This window comes from Dermacentor albipictus, chromosome 1 (assembly GCF_038994185.2).
Source record: "Dermacentor albipictus isolate Rhodes 1998 colony chromosome 1, USDA_Dalb.pri_finalv2, whole genome shotgun sequence".
Taxonomy (NCBI): Eukaryota; Metazoa; Arthropoda; class Arachnida; order Ixodida; family Ixodidae; genus Dermacentor; species Dermacentor albipictus.
The window spans coordinates 450,095,367-450,116,190 of record NC_091821.1 but is presented as its reverse complement, the minus strand read 5'-3'; the positions used below and the strand labels follow the sequence as shown (position 1 = coordinate 450,116,190).

The 20,824-nt window shown below is 44.2% G+C and overlaps 1 protein-coding gene across 3 annotated transcripts in view; it reads left to right on the top strand.

Moving 5' to 3' along the window:
- The window catches only part of LOC135911069 (diuretic hormone receptor-like), a 194,759-nt gene that overhangs the window by 145,997 nt on the left and 27,938 nt on the right, over positions 1-20,824 (top strand). For all 3 annotated transcript variants that reach the window (XM_065443165.2, XM_065443163.2, XM_065443164.2), the window contains 5 exons: positions 11,416-11,516; positions 12,496-12,581; positions 14,177-14,297; positions 16,913-17,063; positions 17,839-17,929. In XM_065443165.2, the coding sequence (XP_065299237.1) occupies positions 11,416-11,516; positions 12,496-12,581; positions 14,177-14,297; positions 16,913-17,063; positions 17,839-17,929 (550 nt within the window). The remainder of the gene's footprint in view (positions 1-11,415; positions 11,517-12,495; positions 12,582-14,176; positions 14,298-16,912; positions 17,064-17,838; positions 17,930-20,824) is intronic.

The following is a 20,824-nucleotide window of genomic DNA, read 5'->3' as shown; positions in this document are numbered from 1 at the left end:
CTGGTTTCGTAAATAGTAGCGCCTGAATTTATTGTGCATAAAGTTGCAGGGTGGATTTATATTTTACCGTTTTACATCGATCACCCCTTGCCGACGTTCCTCGCCTGCTTCAGCCTGGCCTGTAATCGTAGCTATTATTACGTGGCTAGGAGCTTCATCAGTCTGGTCGTGCTACCGCAAACATGAACAGTGGCTGGAATATTCAAATGGCTCCAGCCCGCGATAAAGGAAGTTTGTCATAATCGCTGTAGCCAAGTTTTACGGCACACGTGACATTACGCGATTTTTCGTTCGCTGGAAACATGCTGGTCCGCGTCCATTAGAAGGTATTGAACGATGTGTTCGAAGCAGTGGACGTGAGCACATTAGAATGTAGCTTCCTTCAAATGTTTGATTGCTCACAGTTCATTTCATTTTCTCGTATTAGTTGTTCAATTACGTTTTCCAGCTGGTAAGGAATATCGTAACGAAGTTATACTTCCCAGTACCAAACGGAGAAGCATATTATTCAGCCACTATCTCCCGTAAAAAAAAAAATGGACTGATGACATAACTTGACGGTGAGCGATGTGTGAGTGGAGCAAACAGCCAATCAGTGGCATAGAATTTTGGGCTAGGCTGACCTAGGCCGGCTTGCTAGATCATCTGGTACTGCTTTGCTTTTGCGAATGAAAATGAAGGAAGAAACTAAAAATTTAATTAGCAACAACCTTTCAGAGTAGCGATGTGGAGACATTGCAAGCCGCGGAATGCCATGTTGGTTCGTAGATCGATAACGTAGTTGTGAAGAAATGTTTCCAAATATAATTGTTTATGACTGCCCGCTATCAGCAGTAACAAATTCGAATTTCGCTTTAAAGCCATCGCACACAAGGGGGGCAAAATGTTCTGCCCTGAGAGCAAAACAAGCGAAATAACTATTTTGGCGTGCACAATCCTACAAAAAAGGCACGTTAAGGCATGTCTTTGACACGTTAAAGCGCTCACAGCTGCTATTGCTGAAGCTCTTAAATAAAACAGAACGGGCTCAAAATGTAGCCTAGCAATTACTCCCTATCTGCAAATTTATCTTCAGACTGATGGCAGTCTTGAAAAGTGACACTAAAGAAATGGTAACGTAATGTAAGCAGGTTTGGATTCTGCTGTAGTTTATCCGTCTTGTATACAAATTGACGATCAGTAGGACAGATGGTGCTGTTAATGACAGTGCAAAACTTGCATCTCCAATCAGCAAGAAACCACGTATGCAGATTGCAACACATATATTACAATTAATGGGAAGCGAAGCTTTGCATGATTGAAGCAATTAAGTAAATGCTAGACAACCAAATGCAATGCGTACAATCGTATCTATTTCAACACTGTGCAATGTCTCACCTCATGCAATGCTTATGGTCGTGCAGTGCAAGAATAAAAAATTGAGTGTCACGTGTTTTATATAGATGAACTTCACCGTTCACAAGCTATGCCGAGATATGAAGTCAAATTAACAATAAGCGTCTTTCCTGACGTGAGTGGCTTCAGGTCCTCTACAAATGTATCGGCAAAGTGGCGTCGACAGCAAGGCTGAAAGTGCCGGGACTCGCCTCAAGGAAAGGTCGATAGAGTAAAAAGATTATGCAAATTGAGCCGCAACGGTGATCGATATGTTTTTCTAGAAGATAGGAATTTGCCGCTCGTTCCTTTCCTACTCGCGCTAAAGGAGACCATGCAGCCATCTCCGCTCCACGCTTGTGTTCAGGAAGAACTTATTTGAATCTCCACACTTCCCAGTTCCCGCTTGTTGCCCTAATATATACATCACGCAGGTGGTGCGTATTTCCCAACCATTCAAATGTGCACACTGTGATGATCTGAATATTAAGAGGTGCATCAGCCGCGGTCGCTTGCTTGATACCTGTCTCCGGGATTGTTGTCTGCCTCAGATGCGGCACAGAAGGTTGATTACTCGTCTTATCGAGTACTTTCTTACCCGATAGCCGCAGGGTAAACAGTGTGTTTTGAAACTTCTCCACTTTGATGGAATCGGTTAGTCTAGCGTTCCTTAAGATAGGAATCAGTGAGATCTTGCGCACCAAACAGGGCGGTCCGGCGTAGATGCCACACTGAGAAGGACTGTTAGGGTACGTTACATTTCTCCTGCGCACATGATTCCGAAAACAAACCAAACAAAAGAATCCTGAAAATCAACACACCAGCTAGCTTTATGCAGATGAGTTACCGCGGAATCCCGAACCATTTCCGAACCATCGTTTCTCCGCTAAACCGCGAGTTGAATGTTTACAGTTGCCTGAGGGAATGGCAGGATCGTAGAGGTACAGAAAGAACAGGTAGGCTTACGGATTAACGATTCCGATGGGTGGCTCATCAAAATGTTTGTACAACAGCACTCGAGGCCCGAATGGACCTCTTGACTGTCGGAAACACATCTCACTTCAGCAACGTTATCCGGGGCCCCTTCAGCTCCGATCTTGGGGACTACGTTTCGGAGTTTTCGTACTTATTTTATCATCCAATGATGTGTTTATGGGAGTCACTCGTTCACTGAGGAGGCAGATGCTCAAGCTAGATAATGCTCAACTATTATATGCGGCTTCAGGCAGTACGTATCGGTCGATGAAAAGAAGATCGCGGGGATCTTATTAAGAATGAATGAAATAAGACACATATGCCGTATTACGTATCGAGCGCCACACATTCGCATGACTGTTTTCATTATCTGCGCAGAGTACTTAGCAATGGCAAATGCTTTTGAGGAATTGCACACGGACTATGGTACTTGGCACGGCCTCCTAGGAGATCGCAGAGGCAACCGTGGGGATCATTCTTTATTCGCTTTCAAGTTTTATAAAATATTTATCGCCCAAAAAGCAGAAAATATAAGGAAGACAAACATTATTTTAAAGGATATATATGTGCCAGCTTACTGGGATCACACTCGTGTAGGTGACAACAGGGCCACGCAAATGACGAAATGTTGAATTCAAAGAAGCTAGCACACACAATATTTCGCAACTTTTTGAAATACATTCACTGAATATCTATCATCGAGTTCATGCGGTAAAGCAGTGGATGGTATCATTAAACGCCTTCAAGAATTCCAGGGAATGATAGTTGTAAGCAACGCTGTAACGCACTATAGTTACCTTCAGAGAATATTCTTTCTATGAATAGTGCAGTCTTATTAGCCGGAAGGCACATTTCCGCCGTCGATCCCATGAAAGCATGCAACCTCGTTAAATTGGTCCCAGGGAAAGTTAACGTGCTTTTTGTTTGTGTTCTGTTTCGGTTCGTTTGCGTATTCGCCGTAAACGTCGCTGCCTTCCGTTACTGCACTGGTGCGTTCGGAAGCGAAGGAATTCCGCAGGGCTGGTTTTACGGGAGCATCCAGGAGGCAGGCTGGTCGTGCTGGTGTCGCCCACAAGGGCCTCGATCCTTTTTTTGTGCAGAATTTTCTGTCTTCGAATGTAGCGAGTTATTGCAGCGAATCCAATTGCAAGAGCCGCATTGCGATCCAGGCTTGCTGACGCGGGAGCGGCCCTGTAGCCCTCTCTATTTTGCGAGAGGCATACTATGGCCGACATGGCTTCTTGGTGCGGTTGACAGCCGTGTGGCAGTGTGTGTCTTCCATGTGGCCGCATTTGCTGCACTAGTTCCGTTGCGGTACCGTGTGAGTGCAGCAGAGTGCTATGCCAATGCAGAAAGTTCGAGGGCCCTGGCAGCCCGCACGAGGGCCCCAGGTTTAGTTCGAAAATGAATTTAAAAGCCGAAGGATCGTCTGCTCAGCGCTGGCGGCGCAGTGTGTCGCACATGGGGATTCACACAATAATCACCAGAGGGAACTCTGGCGCTAGTGTCGGCGGAAGCTGCAAGCGAGGCGGTTCGGCCACTGTGGAAATGATTGGTATAGTACGTGGATTTGCCTAAACTTTGTCCTTGTGGCTTCGAGCGATTTCGTGGCGTTGTAAATTGATCATTTTCAACAAAGTGCTGTGTTACAAATAATTAAATATGCATTATTAAAATCGCGCAACTGCAGGATTCCAACACAGGACCACTAGTACAGAAGCCCGACATTGAAACCATCGTGCCACGGACGCATGCATCTACAAGCGACATAGAATATCCCTTACGGATGTTCCTCGTGGGCAAGTCAGCACGTTGAGATGGGTGGCGCGTTTCGATTCTGTCACCACGACAGGTTAAGCCACTGTATTTAGTAGCAATTATACGTGTTCGTATAATATCCTGCATTTAGAAAAAAAATATAAATTGGTTTTGAATTGGGGGTAATGAATTCAGATAAAGCGTAATCGGGAAAGTCAAAAGAACGGCTGAATACAATATCACGAAGATCAAACAAATCCATGCACAAACCATCACACCCATGGCGGCTAAATAATCGTAGCGCCAGAGTTCTCCCTATAGCAATTATTAGAGGCTACCCTATATGGTCTTGTAGGCTCGTAGAGTCTGCTGGCTCCTAGTGCCTGCACAACGCACGACACGCCGCAGTTTGCCGTGGGGTCGTGACGACAGCCCGTGCTGTCGTCGTCACACTGTGCAACGGGCACTTTATGATTTCGTGCTGCTCGTTGTGATTCGAAAAAAAAACTGTGTTGTTTTCGTGTATGCTGTGCTAAAAGTTTCGCTTCTGCGTAATCTGGCAGCACTCTAGTGCAGGCGTGTTGTGCATCATTTTGACAAGTTGTTCGCACGTGGTGAAATGGAGGGTATTCTATTTTCGTTAACCTAACAATCGTTGTTGAGAGAGTACCACGTCATGATAACAGAATTGAAGGCGTGGGCGCTGTACTTTCGTCAGAAGGCACATTCCGAGAGAAACACATGCGACCAAAATAAATTTAACGTGTCACGTGACTTCAATAATACCGCCCTTACGACAAGCAGGGCATTGAACCTGTACTCATCATTTGATGTCAGCTATTTGAACTCTTCTAATCAAAGCGGCGCAAATATTTTGAGTCCGCACACCAGTATCCAACTAACGCTGCGCCATGTAGCCTGCTATACCGAGAGCTTGCATGATGCCTGCGCTTTCAAAAGTAGCGAGCGCGTGAGAACCTTGCACTGGTGCAGGACTTGCCTTGCACGAAGTCAAATCGAACGAAATGGTTATGGCGGCGCGCGTTGCACTGTAAAATTGAGAACAAAAGTGATATACTCCCTGTTGTATCTGTGCAACGTTTATCAAGCGTATTCTCTTGTTACTGTGCGCCGCGTATCTGATGCACGCGGTCATTGTTCACAAGCGCTATTGTATCGCTAGCCAATCGCATGCCTCGGCTGCACCCATGCTCCCTTTATAAGGCGAAGCCACTGAATCGTTGCTCTCTGTTATGTTCATGTTGCTGTCCGAATAAATACTTGACTTCACGGCGTCTCTGGTCAACATGGCGACGAAGATGGGATCGTTCGGGCAGAAGCAATGACCAAGCCTGAGGAAACGGCAACGGCGCCACGGCAAGCGAGGACATCAGTGATGACCAACACCCTGGGATCTTTGGCCGAGTTCTGCCCAGACTCTGGCAATATCGAAGTCTACCTGGAAAGGTTCGACCTGTATGCAACCGCCAATGGAATAGACTCAAGTAAGAAGTTGCAAGTCTTCTTAACAATCCTGGGTGAAAAGGCTTACGTGACTCTGCGTAGCCTGCTGCTGCCGAAGAAACCAACGGAAGTCAAGTACGAAGAAGCTACAGAAGCTCTCCGAAAGCACTATGCTCCAAAACGGTCAGTGGTTACCGAACGGTATCGCTTTTACCAGCGAAAGCAAGAGCCGGACGAAAGCCTAAAGCAGTTCATCGTCGAGCTGAAAAGACTGGCTGCAACGTGCTCGTTTGGAAGCTTTTTGGAAGAAGCGCTCCGGGATCGACTGATTGCTGGACTCAGGACGGATTCGATTCGATGCCGTCTTCTTGCCTTGTCAGACGACGAAGTCACCTGGGAGCGAGTATGCAAGATTGCCACCGCCTTGGAAACGGCCCAGAAAGACACCCGAGAAATGCTATCGGAGGGGTCAACCGCCAGTCCTGCCGACGTTTACTGGCATCGGGAGCCCACCACGCAAGGCAGGCGACACGCGACCAAGACGGCTAGCAGCGAGCAGCGTGCCCCCCAAAACGGTCCAAGGAAGCAACGTGGGAAAGGCATTGTTCGCGCCTGTCATAGATGCGGCGGACTGCACGCGCCAGTGAGTTGTCCTTTTCTCAAAAGTACCTGCTTCAAATGCTCGAAGCCAGGGCATGTAGCGAAAATGTGCAAAACTAAGGTCGTGCACAAAGTTGAGGAGACCTTGCCGTCAACAGACTTGCTGACTGTTAGTACGACTAACCAAGTTCATAGCTCTCCGCCTATTGTGCTTAAAGTAAAAGTAAACGGCAAGGAGATTCCGATGGAACTAGACACGGGAGCAGCTGTGACCATAATGTCTGAAAGAGACTTTGATGAAAATTTTCCAAATTACCCATGTTCCAAAGACGACGTGCGTCTAGGAGTGTATAATGGCACTGCACTCAAAGTGAAAGGCGTAGCAAAGGTCAATGTGTCTTATCAGAACCGAAGCTACGATCTGCCTCTGATAGTCGCAAAGCAAGAAAATGAAGCCCGCATGCCGACGCTTTTAGGTCGAGATTGGATGACTACACTAAAAGTTGACCTGCAAAATGCTGTTCAGCAGTTGAAATGTGACGTGGATAACGTACAGGAGGGCAGGCAGATGGTAGCTGCGGAAGCTGAAAAGAAATTAAAACAGTTGTACAGTGATGTGTTTGAGCCGGGCTATGGTTCTATCAAAGGATTCACTGGTAGTATACGAATGAAAACCGATGTGCATCCAACTTTTTGTAAGGCGAGACCAGTACCATATGCCTTGCGCGAACAAGTGGAGAATGAATTGCGTGACCTTGAGAAAGCTGGTGTGGTGTACAGAGTCAGGCACAGTGATTGGGCTACACCGCTAGTTATCGTGCCAAAGAAAACAGGAAAAGAAATTAGGATATGTGGGGATTACAGAGTCACGGTCAATCGGGATATTGAACTTGACCACTATCCACTGCCTCTGCCAGAAGACATATTCGCGTCACTGGTTGGAGGGACCGTGTTCACCTTACTAGATTTGTCGAAGGCTTACCTACAGCTTGAACTGGATGAGCAGGCACAGCAACTGCTCACGGTGAATACGCACATGGGACTGTTCAGGTTCCGGCGATTGCCGTACGGAGTAGCAAGCGCACCCGCAATGTTTCAGGCCGTGATGGACCAGGTTTTACAAAACATACCTGGGACAGCCTGTTACCTGGACGATGTGTTAATAGCAGGTAAAAACCTGACGGAGTGCTATCACCGTTCCCAGAAAGTGCTAGAAGCGCTTAGTAAGCACGGCATTCGTGTAAACGCAGGGAAATGCAAATTTTTCCAAGAAAATGTTTGTTACTTGGGGCACGAGCTAGACAAGCATGGCGTACACCCAGCAGCGGAAAAAGTAAAGGCGATTCGAGAAGCGCCAAAACCAAGTAATGTGACTCAGCTAAAGGCATTTTTGGGCCTAGTAAACTACTACGCTAAATTTTTGCCTGACCTAGCAAATGTGCTAGAACCTCTCCACAAACTGTTGCGCAAGGGCCGCACATGGAAATGGTCGAGCCAGTGTGACGCATGTTTCAGTCGCTGTAAAAATTTGATCAGTGAAGACACGGTCTTGGAACTGTATGATGTAACGAAAGAAATACAGCTGACATGTGACGCTTCTGCTTACGGCTTAGGCGCAGTGCTGTCGCACGTGGTTGAAGGCGTAGAGCGACCGATCGCGTTTGCATCGCGGACGATGACGCCTGCTGAGCGTAACTACGCGCAAGTGGAAAAAGAAGCGCTTGCAGTTGTTTTTGGAGTGAAGAAATTTCATAAATATCTGTACGGGCGTACGTTTAGTGTAATCACTGATCACCAGTCGCTCACAGTCATATTTGAAGCAAAGCACCACACAAATGCAGTAGCTGCAGCTCGTGTGCACCGCTGGGGAATTTTTCTTGCTAACTAGTTTTCGTATTCTGCACAGACCAGGAACAAAGATAGCCAATGCAGATGGTTTATCACGCCTTCCACTGCCGGAAGCCGGTGACGAGGCAGAAGAAATCTTTTATTTTTCGCCTGTCAATGAACTCCCCATAACTGCGAAAGATATCGAGCGTGAAACTGAAAGATCCAGTTCTCAGCGCTGTTCGTGAAATGGTATGGCACGGATGGCCGCGGGCTGTGGACGCTCATTATCAGCCTTTCTTCGTGAGGCGATTTGAACTTTCAGTGGATTGCGGCTGTTTGGTGTGGAACAACAGAGTCGTGATACCACATTCGCTTCAAAGTGAAGTTGTGTGTTTGTTGCATGAGCAACACATTGGAATTACAAAGATGAAAGCTCTTGCAAGGTCAATGGTTTGGTGGCCAAAGATAGACAACTGCTTGGAACAAACTGTAAAGCAGTGTGAAATTTGTCAAAGCACAAAATCTTTGGTGCCACTAGCGCCGCTTTCATCTTGGAAGTGGTGCACAAGCAGTTGGGAGAGGATACATCTAGACTTTGCTGAAAAAGAAAAAAAGATGTTCCTTTTAGCTGTAGATTCCTATTCCAAATGGTTGGAAATAAGAGTCATGACGTCAACGACCGCGCAAAGCACGATCGAAACAGTGCGCTCGTTGTTCGCAAGTCATGGCCTACCTAAAGAGGTAGTCACTGATAACGGGCCGCAGTTTCGTGCAAAAGAGTTTGAGGACTTCCTATTGTCAAACGGGGTTAAGCACACGCTTACTCCACCATATCATCCTCAGTCCAACGGTTCGGCCGAACGTGCAGTTCAAACAGTAAAGCAGTCGCTGTTGAAGCAATTACTGGAAGACCAGAGGAATAAAAGTTCCAGGTCACTGCAGCACAGAATTGATAATTTTCTGTTCGCCTATAGAACAACGCCGCATACATTCACCGGCCAAACACCAGCTGAACTCTTTGTGAGGAGGAAGTTGCGCACAAGGTTGTCGTTATTGAAACCAGATATGCAGGATGCAATAAATGCCAAATGTGAGTAATGTACGTAGTGCAAACAAAAGGAGGAGTTCACCCAGAGTATTTTCTGTTGGGGATAGAGTGTTTGTGCGTTCAGTACGTGGGGAACAGGTGAAATGGCGTCCAGGGAAGATTGTGGATGTGAAATCGGCAATGACATACCTTGTGGTTGTGGATGGACAGACGCGGTTTGTGCACGCGGATCATTTGCGACATTCTTGTGTAAAGCCTGGTAGTGTTGTGAAAGAAAAGGATGTACCTTTGCCACATGCAAGTGAACTGCTTGAAAGTGAAAGTTTCCTTGCTCCCGCCTCAAACCGGCCAGTGTTGGATCGTAGTGATGGTGGCCCACACTCACATGGAGCCCAAAGTGCATCATCGTCAGAACAAAACGATGCCGGTTCACCTGTGCTACCCAGGCGCAGCGCTCGTGATAAGCGGAAGCCGGATCGTCTGACGTATGACAGATTCTGATCTTGTTGGAGGGGAAGTGTTGTATCTGTGCAACGTTTATCAAGCGTATTCTCTTGTTACTGTGCGCCGCGTATCTGATGCACGCGGTCATTGTTCACAAGCGCTATTGTATCGCTAGCCAATCGCATGCCTCGGCTGCACCCATGCTCCCTTTATAAGGCGAAGCCACTGAATCGTTGCTCTCTGTTATGTTCATGTTGCTGTCCGAATAAATACTTGACTTCACGGCGTCTCTGGTCAACACTCCCTGAACTAGTGCAGGGATGGGAGACGAATTATTAAAATCCCCGAGGTTGCACAGGGCTCGGCGATTGAAACGCTGTGCTAAGTAAGCCACAGCTAACGGCAAATATGACACCGTATTATAATTAATTGCACCTGCCCCATTCGGTTGATATCTTTGTGAAACAGGTAGAGCTTGTATAGACAAAGCTAGCAGAGAATTTGATGACGACGAAACTAACGAAATTAAGGCTGCTGATTGCGTTTCAAGGAATACCTTGAAACGCAATCATCAGCCTGTGTGGCATTTTTGTGCGGCTTCAGATATGCGTGGCTACCGGCACTTCTTGTGCTACCGGTGGACGCTTGGGGACCCAGAGCTGATGCATATTTCTATTATTTTAAAACGAGAACATTTGTGATGCATTTTGAGTGTATTCGGCTACTCGGTGATGCATTCATCGCTCACCGGTGGCTCAGAAAGGGCCGGGCGCCACGCGTTCCGAGCATGACGCTTCAATTGCTGCTCACTGTACTTGGCATTGCTCAGCACTTGGTGTTTCAGGTGCATGGTGACCAATTTGAGCTCTTGACCAGTGAAGCCGAAGATGCAATGTTCATTGGTATTTCCAGTGGGGCAGTCCTCTGGCGCCGCATAGCTTGTACTGGACGAATAAATTTTAATTTTTAAACGTTATTGATGCCGCCACTTGCTCAAATTCGCATCGTCAGGCGATGTTCTCTTGAGAATTACACATGCGCAGGAAGGACAACCATAGCTATGTCTGCTGACGCTATGCGACCACTGTCTCGAACATTGAGGTGAATGTTTGGGGATAGCGCTTCAATTCCTATGCAAAGTAATGTGAATATACCTGTCTAAGGGAGCTTGACCTATCGGGCATGCCTGCTGCAGCATAATTCCACTTGTTGCTAATTCCTATTTATCGACTTTGGTGCTGATAGCTTATGCAACTGAGGTTTAGGTGCTCAAATATCAATTTTCATACGTTTTCACTAGTGTGCCTCAATGCTGCTTCTTATGCGCAAGCAGCGATCGCGCGTGGTTTGCGTATTTTGAACACGGCCCTCAACGGCGTCATGTGGCTGCTACCCTTGATATAGCCAGTGCGTCACGCTCAGTTTAGAAGCAGGGGTGTCAAATGCAAATTATATCCGACGCGGCGTACTCAACGGCTCACGGGAGGAAACTTAGAAGCGCTATTATTTTTTCTGGCTGTCATATAATCCGGATATATATAGAGCCCTGGAAAAGGACCGTTCACCAACCGAAACTGTTGGATACATAAAGGAAAGAAAAAACCGCCAAGTTGTGGAGTTTCACATATATATATATATATATATATATATATATATATATATATATATATATATATATATATATATATATATATATATATATATATATATATATATATATATATATATATATATATATATATATATATATATATATATATATATATATATATATATATATATATATATATAAATTGCGAGGCAATGCTAGCATTCCCAAAGTGTGCCGACGGTGATGAAGCGAAGCGATGGTTATGGTTTTTTACAGATGAGGCAGATTACGTCGGTAACATAAATGCTCACAGTACTGTTTTGGATTACAGAAAACGTCACGCGGCAGTGTTGGCAAAATGGATCCTGGGCTCTACGTTCCGACTATTCCAACTGCCGGCCCGTTTTGGAAGGCGCCACGGCTGATACGCAGGTGAGCTTATATTCAGCAGCTCCCTTTTCTGATATTTGGTCGAGATGCGACATTCGAGGTATATTTATGTAATGAAAAAGTAAACGCCCATAAAAAAATAAAGTAAGTGAAGAGCAGACTAGCACTTATTTCCTGAAAATGTTATTACGACCGCCCACTTGAATAGGAAGGAAAACAAAAGCACAACTTACAAGACAGTAGACGAGCATTACAGAAAACAGCAGGGTGCTGTAGTAGAAATCAATTCAGGAACAAACTTGTGGGTCTTGCACCGGCTTTAAGCTCAGCCTTTTTGGGAACCGTTACGCACCAAGCTGTTGAAAATTGCTCAGCAGCACAGACGCAGGAGCGTTCAATGTTTTCTATTGTAGCAAGTACGCTTAGGTTGCACAGAAATATACAGAATTGTGGGAGCCTACACGTCAAGCGCTTTCAAAGTTTAAACGAGGAGTCCCTACAGGAGCCGTGCAAGAGGGCCTGGCGCACGTCAACATCGCCGGTGTGGAGCGTAGAAGTGGTCCGGTTTTGTCAAATATACGCAACATATATATATATATATATATATATATATATATATATATATATATATATATATATATATATATATATATATATGTATATGTATATATGTATATATCATAGGTCTTATAATTGTAGCGTGCACCGTGCTTGTTATCTTTCTATGTATATATATTTTTGCGTTGAACAGCTTCGCTGATACCAGCTGGGCCACACGGTGTAGTAATCTGTTACTATGTACTAAAGCTTTAGTGTTCGTCTCTGACATGTGCCGCTTTGCTGATGAATATTTCACGCGAGAGAAGCGAGCCAGCATATGTACTCGGCAAATGAATGACGACCGCTCCTCTGATTGCTTAAAATATGCGGCTCCGATGATTTCAGTTCTTTGCAAAAAAAATGCATGTCGGCGTCGTACTGGGGCTCAACGGTTTGATTTTGTTTTTGTGTTCTTTTTCAGGTTGATGAGACGTTGTTATACTATATCGGCTACGGGCTGTCACTTTGTGCACTTACCCTCGCCCTGTGGATATTCTTCTACTTCAAGTAAGAAGTTTTATACGCATTGTTGAGGTTCTCAAATTTTTCTTCCGAACTTTCAGTATCCTCCTTTGCTCTAAGAAATTCAGGAAGATATTCCTGGAGTGACGTCTGTCAAATACCTTGGAGCCCATACTGTCAATCAATGGAGCAATAGCAAGCCATTTCCTTTACGCCTAGTAGAGAAACAAATTGCTTGAGATCCTGCGTTTTTGTAAGACCAACGATATGTTATGCTTGGTGGATTTCTGGGTGCATCCCTGATGGTGATGCTCCGTCTGTAGCGCATTGAAGGCGGCCTTGATAAACTTAAAATTAGTCATCGTTTTTGGTCACTGGGGGGCAGCACTTTTTTGAGCATGGTATATCGTGCCTACTAGCTTGAAAACTGCAGCAGGAATGCTTCAAATAATTTATTCTTGCCTACACCCAGCAGCGAGAATTTAGCTAAACGAGCGCGTGGCTTTTGTTTCAAGTCCTCAACATCCTCGCCAGATTTTCTGCATCTTCTGACCGACCGATGAACTTACAGCCATTCGCTGAATGTTTTTCCAACGTAATGACTAAGCAGGAAGTGCGGTAATAAATAGGAAAATTTTATAGCTGATAAAGCAGCAGTGCGTTTTCAAGGTTCATAAGTGAATGGTTTTGGCAGTACAACGGTCTCCTCGTTGACGTGGTTTGAGAGACCGTTTACGTAGACCATGTGTATACAATACTCAGAACAATACGGAACAAAGGAACGTTGCCCTCTCCGCTCCCCATTTTTCTCGCAAGTGGCCACAGCAACGCAGCTCACGCCTCAGTAGGAGGGACATAAATATCAGGTGAAAGTCACAATGACATTCAGGGGACTGCGTTCGATCACCAATATGTCCGGTCATATGAGGCGCATTGAAAAAAAAAATTCAGCTTGCTCCCAAGCCTCAAGGCAACGTCTACGCTAAGCAGCTGCAATGCCGTGCAGCGCTTCCCATCCCCTGTCAAACCGAGTCACACGACTGACCGAACGTTTGCAGAACCAGTGCTCACTATCGGCCTTCGCGTCAACGTCCAGTAACGCTTGAACTCTCGAGTTAGTGTGGGAGTTTGTTTGCTATTTGTTGGAGATAGTGGTGACATTTCGAAAATAAATTTATAATCTAGCAGACTAGGCTGGTTACCAACAGTGTTGTATTGATTTGTATTGCGAGGAACGTGATGCTGTTGCTGATTGGTGATGTTGCGCCCTTATCACCCCCGGGGAGTTGGGGTTTTGAGCCGAAGGGAAGAAAGAACAGGATTTTTGTTATTTTATTTCAATGCCTACGCTTCTAGCGTGAAGTTTTATGATGTAACATAGATAGTCGCAGTAGGAACTCAAAACTGTTTTACGCATTCAAACAAATTGGTTCGAAAGGTTTGTTTGCTAATCCTCATTTAAACATTTTGCAGTTTTCACAGACGATGCAGCGGGCCTGTTTTAAATCTTGACAGGAGCGCACCGATTTTATGAGTCATACGTTGTTGAAGATAACTTATTTCTTATTTACGAGAATGGTTACTTTTGCGCTAGGGGTGATGTTTCTCAAGTAACAAAACTTAAATTTTGTTTCTTTCAGGGACCTCAGCTGCCTAAGAAACACGATACACGTGAATCTTATGGTTACGTATTTTCTCATTTCTATAATTTGGATCATCACCGCTACGCTTCAGTCGGTGCCTTTGCCAAATTTCCAAAGCGTAAGTAAGCGTGAAATTATCGAAAACATTTCGGTCGCTGAGGAAGTGTAAATCTGATGCATGCCTTCTAGGTAGCAATTGCCAGGTAGCAATTGTGTTTGTGGCGTATTTGGCTTGGCAGCGTGGCTTGGCCGCTCTGAAAAAAAAAGTTCTCCTTAAAACGGTATAGCTCACGCGCTGTACGCCTCCATACACCTAATCACACGCAAATACCTGCAGGTTTGTTAAAGCAACAAACGATAGGTCGACCATTAGCATTAATATATGGTGCTTTAAGGTCATGCCACAGCCCTTTAAGCATGGCAGGCGAAAGCGTCACACCTTGCAATAGATTTTTGGAGCGCAGATCTTTGGCGCCCGTTTCTAGCTTGAGCGCCGCCGTCCCTCGCCGTAACTTCGCGAACGCGCTCCTGCCACTGCTCGCGCGTTCTTCGTCGGCGTCTTCCACAGCTGGCTCCGATGCCGCTCGGCAGTCTCCTAATGCCCCAGCCTCTGCAAAGGCACTGGCCGCAATGCCCCACTGCCAGTCGGTGCGGCGATTTGATTTTCATATTCTTTGCCTCAATATACCGCGAAATGAAAACACGTATACAGGTGGTCAAATTTTGCATTAGGGAATATTGCAATCGTCAGACGTTTTTTAGTATTATTTTTAGGTATCACTTGGGACTTCCTAATAACGTAATACAGGGCTCAATTCATCGACTGTTCTAAACATTTTTATGTAACCGCACTCAAATGCACGCTATTTTAAGTGCGGATTCGAGGCGTATGATGCATTCAACATGACTCTTCGTTGTGATTGTGTAACGAATTATTGACTCGCGCGTCAATTAGCCAAGTCTCAAGTCGCGTCATCATCGTCCTGCCAAAAACCTGGTTCGCTTAGCCCTATTGGCCACTCTTTCTTGTTGCACACTAATCGTCTCCACAATAGCCAAGAAACGAACATTTTTCTTGTATGCTGCCGCTTGTCTAGAAACTCGCAAGGTCACTCCCGCCGTGTATATCCTTATTACGGTAAACTTGTCAAGTACGCTCAGCATTCGGTGATGTTGTTGCGGTGTGACTTGTCACCAACACGAAGGGCACAACATATCACGTGCCTCAGGTGATCGCCACCTCCGTTTAATTTATGTAGTAGTGCGTCGTACAAAAAATCGCCAAAGGGAACGCTTGCGCAGTGATCGTTCAGAAAACTTAAGAATGTAGGTAGTGCATTGACTTGTACACATTTCGTGCTTTTGTCCTTAGAAGTTCTTGGGGCGTTCTTTGTGACATTTTATTTTTAGAAATTTTCAAGCAATCACCATTTTCTAAAGGGAACAGAGTAGCCAGTATCTGTGGTTTATTACAGTGTGGTTTATTACATTTATAACACAATACGTTGTTGAGAATGATAAACTAAGAAATGTGCAAGATAATTAGAAAGTATAAGGACGAAGTTATAACAAGTCGGTGTACTACACACATCCTTCGTCTAGTGTCCTACAGTAATTATTGCAGGAAGCTGTATGCTTGTCGCATGGAGGGAACCTGTTCATTACATGCAATAGAAGGCCTCCTCCACTTGACGTGAATTCGATCTGTACATGACGCAAGAACGATTCATTATACACTCGTGAATGCAGGCTCCATACATTCACTATGGAGTTAGTGGATGCCTGATTGCCATGAAAACGAGTGAAACGTAAAGTATTTAAACGAGAACACGCAGCCACAGAGACCCCACGTCAAGTTTCCGTATCAAGAGCAGCTTTCATTCGCAAAAGCTGTTTGCCATTGGCCTGCTGCCTTCGCTAAATTATTCTGGCTGTCGTAGTTGTGCAGATCGTGTTCGTATACAAACAGCTGCGGCCTGCGAACTATAGTTGAATACAGGCCCTGACTTTAATAAGGCACATACCTCTGCAAGTGTGCCGTGGTATGAAATCTTCTTTTGCTCTTTAGAGGAATTTCACAACAAAAATGAGTCGTTGTGAACCCATAAATTTGCCATCAGCAAGGCGAAATATGCGAAAAAGTATGAATGACTAAAGCAATGTAATTATCTCTGTAATTCCCAATCTATAATATATCCTGCGCTTACTTTGATGCTTCGAAATGCTGACAGAAGTGCGGAAAACTTGTTGAATAGCCCATTGTTTCGTTTTAGATATGCGAGAGTGAAGTTTCAGCTCCTGACAGGTCAACAAAGCGGACGTTATGATTAATTAGTTCCGTAATTAGCTTCTAACAAACATTCATTTCGTAGTATTTTTCTGCATATGTACTCTACATGGTCAGATATATATATATATATATATATATATATATATATATATATATATATATATATATATATATATATATATATATATATATATATATATATATATATATGTGTGTGTGTGTGTGTGTGTGTGTGTGTGTGTGTGTGTGTGTCCACAACTTCTTGCAAATTGAAATGTGGAACTGTGTTTGGCCAATACAGTGATAAATATGTGGGAAAGATAATGCTATAATAGCCGAGTTTGATAATAAGCCTCCTTAGAGGTAGTACTAAACTGGAGTGCTGTATTTCGCATTAAACAATATATAAAATGAAATAAATATTTTTTCCCAATCGAACGCAGGCAGCTTGTGGTCTCTACATTGTGCTCACGTATTTGATGGGGACCAACTTCTTTTGGATGTTCGTTGAGGGACTCTACCTCTACATCCTAGTCGTGAAGACGTTCTCCGTAGAAGTTGTGCGGATACACGTCTACGCATTCATCGGCTGGGGTGAGTGCATCTGCACGTGATGTCAGTTTTACTTGAGCTTGCACTGTTTTCGTTGCTCAGTTGAAATTAACGTAAAGCAATATTTCTAGTCGCCTTATGCTGTCGACGGCTACCGTTTTCACATAATATTAGCAATAGTAAGCGTAAAAACGTCACATATTTGCAGCATGTGCAGCGGGATTTGCATAACAGGGCTAATGAAGTCCTAATACAGTCGTAGGTGCGCTTGAACATACACAGACATAAAAGGCACCAACTGCTGCAATGAGTTCCGTATATTCGCGTTTTCAGTGTGTTTCCAGCACGTACACTTTCTACACCCTAGGTTACCTTTAACCAATTTAAGCACGCTGTTAAGAACCAAGAAAACAGATGTCTTACTGGTGCTTTCAAGTCTTTTTTCCCCGATACCAATTATCAATAGACCAAGCTTTCGCGCAGCATTTAACGTTGCCAGCCCTACGCAGCGTACAATTTATTAGTAAATAATATTCGTTCAGTGCTTTGTTTGTCTTTCTTTTCTTTCCTGTAATCATGCTATTCTGCACGCGTGTTACTTTTGTTTGTATTCTTGTATTACATAATGTCCCCCGTGCAATAGTGCCTTCATGGTGGTGTAGATTTGTCAAATAAATTAATAAATGGCAAAAAAATATCGCTCAGTGCAAAAAAATGCACCTCAGTGCTTTTGAATTTTAGTGTGTTCTGCCCTTCGAGAGCTAATAAGAAACAAAATTACTTCACGATGTGGCCGTTTTTTACCCTTGCTTTTCAGGTTTGCCTGCCATCATTACTGCTATCTGGGCGACGACAAAATCCTACCTCAGTTCAAGGCAGCACAGCGACCTCAGCATCTCCGATAGCGTGTACGTCAATCTTTGTTGCTAACATTATGCATGCTGCCCTGCCAACTGTTTAAAGATGTCTGTATCTTTTCTTTATTAGTGCTCGTATTTGACGGCTTCAAATTGTCGTTTCAGGTGCACTGGTAAAAATATCAGTGAGACAAAAAGTAGAAGCGGATGCCACGTTTCTATAATTATATCACCTGTTTTACCACGTTCGTAGTTATATCACCTGTTTTGATTGTTGTTACCTTTAGCTTGAACTGTGTTTTAAAGATCACCTGTAACAGGCCAGCGTTGTTTCATCTTTTCGGATATACTTTAGCAAGATGCAGAATATACATGCGCAAGGAATGACTACACACTGGTGACTAACTCACAAAGGTTCATTAAATAACTTTTTAATTGTTCACTTTGGGGCACCTATTGGAAATACAAAGCTGACGCCTGGCTTTAGTGAAGTCATGTTTGAATAATTAAATTCGTTGGTGGGCTAGTTGGTTCACAGTAATAAATTAGTACTCGTAAACACACTTTTTTGACAGGACAAAGAAGACAGGGACATAAGGGACAAGCGCTAGACTGGCAACTAATGTTTATAATTGAGAACATATCGCCTACTTGTATAACCACCAGAAGAAGATCGCACAAGCGCATTGGCCATCAAGACACAATTTCGCAATATCATAGAGCGCACATGATTACAGCATCGTTTCTAAAAACTGCTTTTCTTTGCTGCGCGGAATTACGGACGTATCGCTAATACAGGCGCTCTCTTTCTTTCAAATATGATATGCTTCCATGGTTTCCCTAGCCAATGCATTCCCACTCATTCCTAGAATTCGAATACGAAAAGTCTTGGCTTACAGGGACAGGACTTACAATGCATACGCAAATGAAATGAAGCTTCGTTATCCACAGATCACTCGTGTTCCCGTACCCGATTATTGACGCATCGGCCGGTTTGTGCGACATAAATCTTTCCGCAAGTAAGGGGAATCTCGTACACAACGCTAACGGTGCATGTGACGTAGGGCCTGGCAAGCTTCTTTCCACAAGTCGGTTTCCTTGGAAGTCCCGAGATGCGTGCGCACAACCCAGTAAGCTTGCGTGGGGCCAAAAAAGAAAAGAAACAATAGGTACATTGTATGTATTAGTCACATGCTTCAACTTGTGCGACATCCTGCGAACGTAGGACTGAACTTCAGGCATTTTAGCTCGTAGAACCGGCTGAGGTTTTTTGCTGCCCTTCGGTTTTTGAAGGAGGGCCCCGGGCACAGTTGTCGATTGAGCAAGAGAAACCAGCTGCCTGGAGGCGCTCAGTCTGGCAATTAAAGCTATCCTGAGACAAGTGAACACAAGACTGTCAGCAACGACCTTAGACACCGAGTCGCGATCTCTCGTTTTACCACCTTGCTATGAGCTGAATCAAACGCTAACAGCTCTTTACGGGCTCACGGATAATATTTCCCGCAAAGATGTAACGTAATAAAAAAAGTTAATATCTAAAAACTGCAAGATGTCATTGTTAGGAAGTTCATGAGGAAAAGCTAAGCATTTTCCATGTAGTCTAAAGAGGCTCAAAATGTCAACAGCACTAGAGTTCCTCGGAAGGGTGTTAGTGTTTAAAATCACGAGAAAGTCATCTACATATATAAATACTCGTAGCGAAATGTCAACAGCATTTGAGTTCGTCTGAAGAGTGTTAGAGTTTAATATCACGAGAAAGTCATCTACATATCTAAATTATCGTCCCACGCTTGTCCCATGTGTCGATGTCTTATGTGTCCGGTCATAGAACTCCGCTTACCAGTATTCGTATTTCATTAGCTTAAATTATAAGTTTAGCACCACCTTCCATGCGTCCAGCCCTAAAGTGTGCTACAAAAAACACTAGCGGTCTAGTTAGCTTCTTCCCAAAGGCTGGCGTCACGCAGTTCTGGACAATATTGTTTAGAACGATAGTCTATTTTTTGCTAGATTTCGAAGACGGCTGCTTCTAAGCAGGCGTTAGCCTTTGAGAGAGAGAAAGAAGAAACACAAAATGCAAACTAGTGAAGTGAATCAGATGGGCGTCTGGTTCGCTGCCGGACACATTGAGGTTAGTATAGTTGTTTTTGAAAGTCTAAATGAAGAATTTACGATGCTGTGCAAAAAATCTAACGATGCTATGAGGCGATGTGAATCGAGCGAAGTTAAATTCAGGGAAAGAAGTGAGGAAGAGGGTGAAAAGTACCGATAATAACGGTGACGTATAAGTCTTAAAATTTTTTTTCTTACAGCTTTTTTTCTGAATTGCTTCTAGCCTGTTAATTCCACACCGCTCGTAAGGGTCCGAAACGGCGCGCGCTTCGTCAACAACTGGAAGGATTAGCCATCTACATAACAGTGGCTTAGTATTTTTTTGGAGAGTTGCATCTTGTGCGACGCTGGTAGCCAAATTTTCTTTACTGCTTTGTTACAGATGTAATCCATGTGATTTGACTATGACGTTATGCGTAAAAATGACACCGAAGTACTTATACTCAGATACCTTAGACACAGCGCGGCCATTGAAGGAGTAATGGAAAAGTGGAGGTGAAGCTTTTTCACAGAAGGACATCAGGACGGTTTTAACAAAGTTAATGTTCATTTTCGAAGTGTTGTACGAAGTGCAAAACTTACAAAATTACTCTTGGATCATCAGAATGATCATCAGAAGCGTTAATAACTTCATATAAAACACAACCATCGGCCTAAAGACGAATGTTAGAAGAGTTCATAACAGGCAAAAATTTACGTAAATTAAAAAAAAAGAGCACTGTCCCAAAAATGGAAGTTAACTTCAAATGTCACATCAATAGCAGTCAATTGGGTCGAGCTGTAAGAGACGAACTGGGAATGAAGTGGAAGAAAGCTTGAAATCCAGTTAACTAT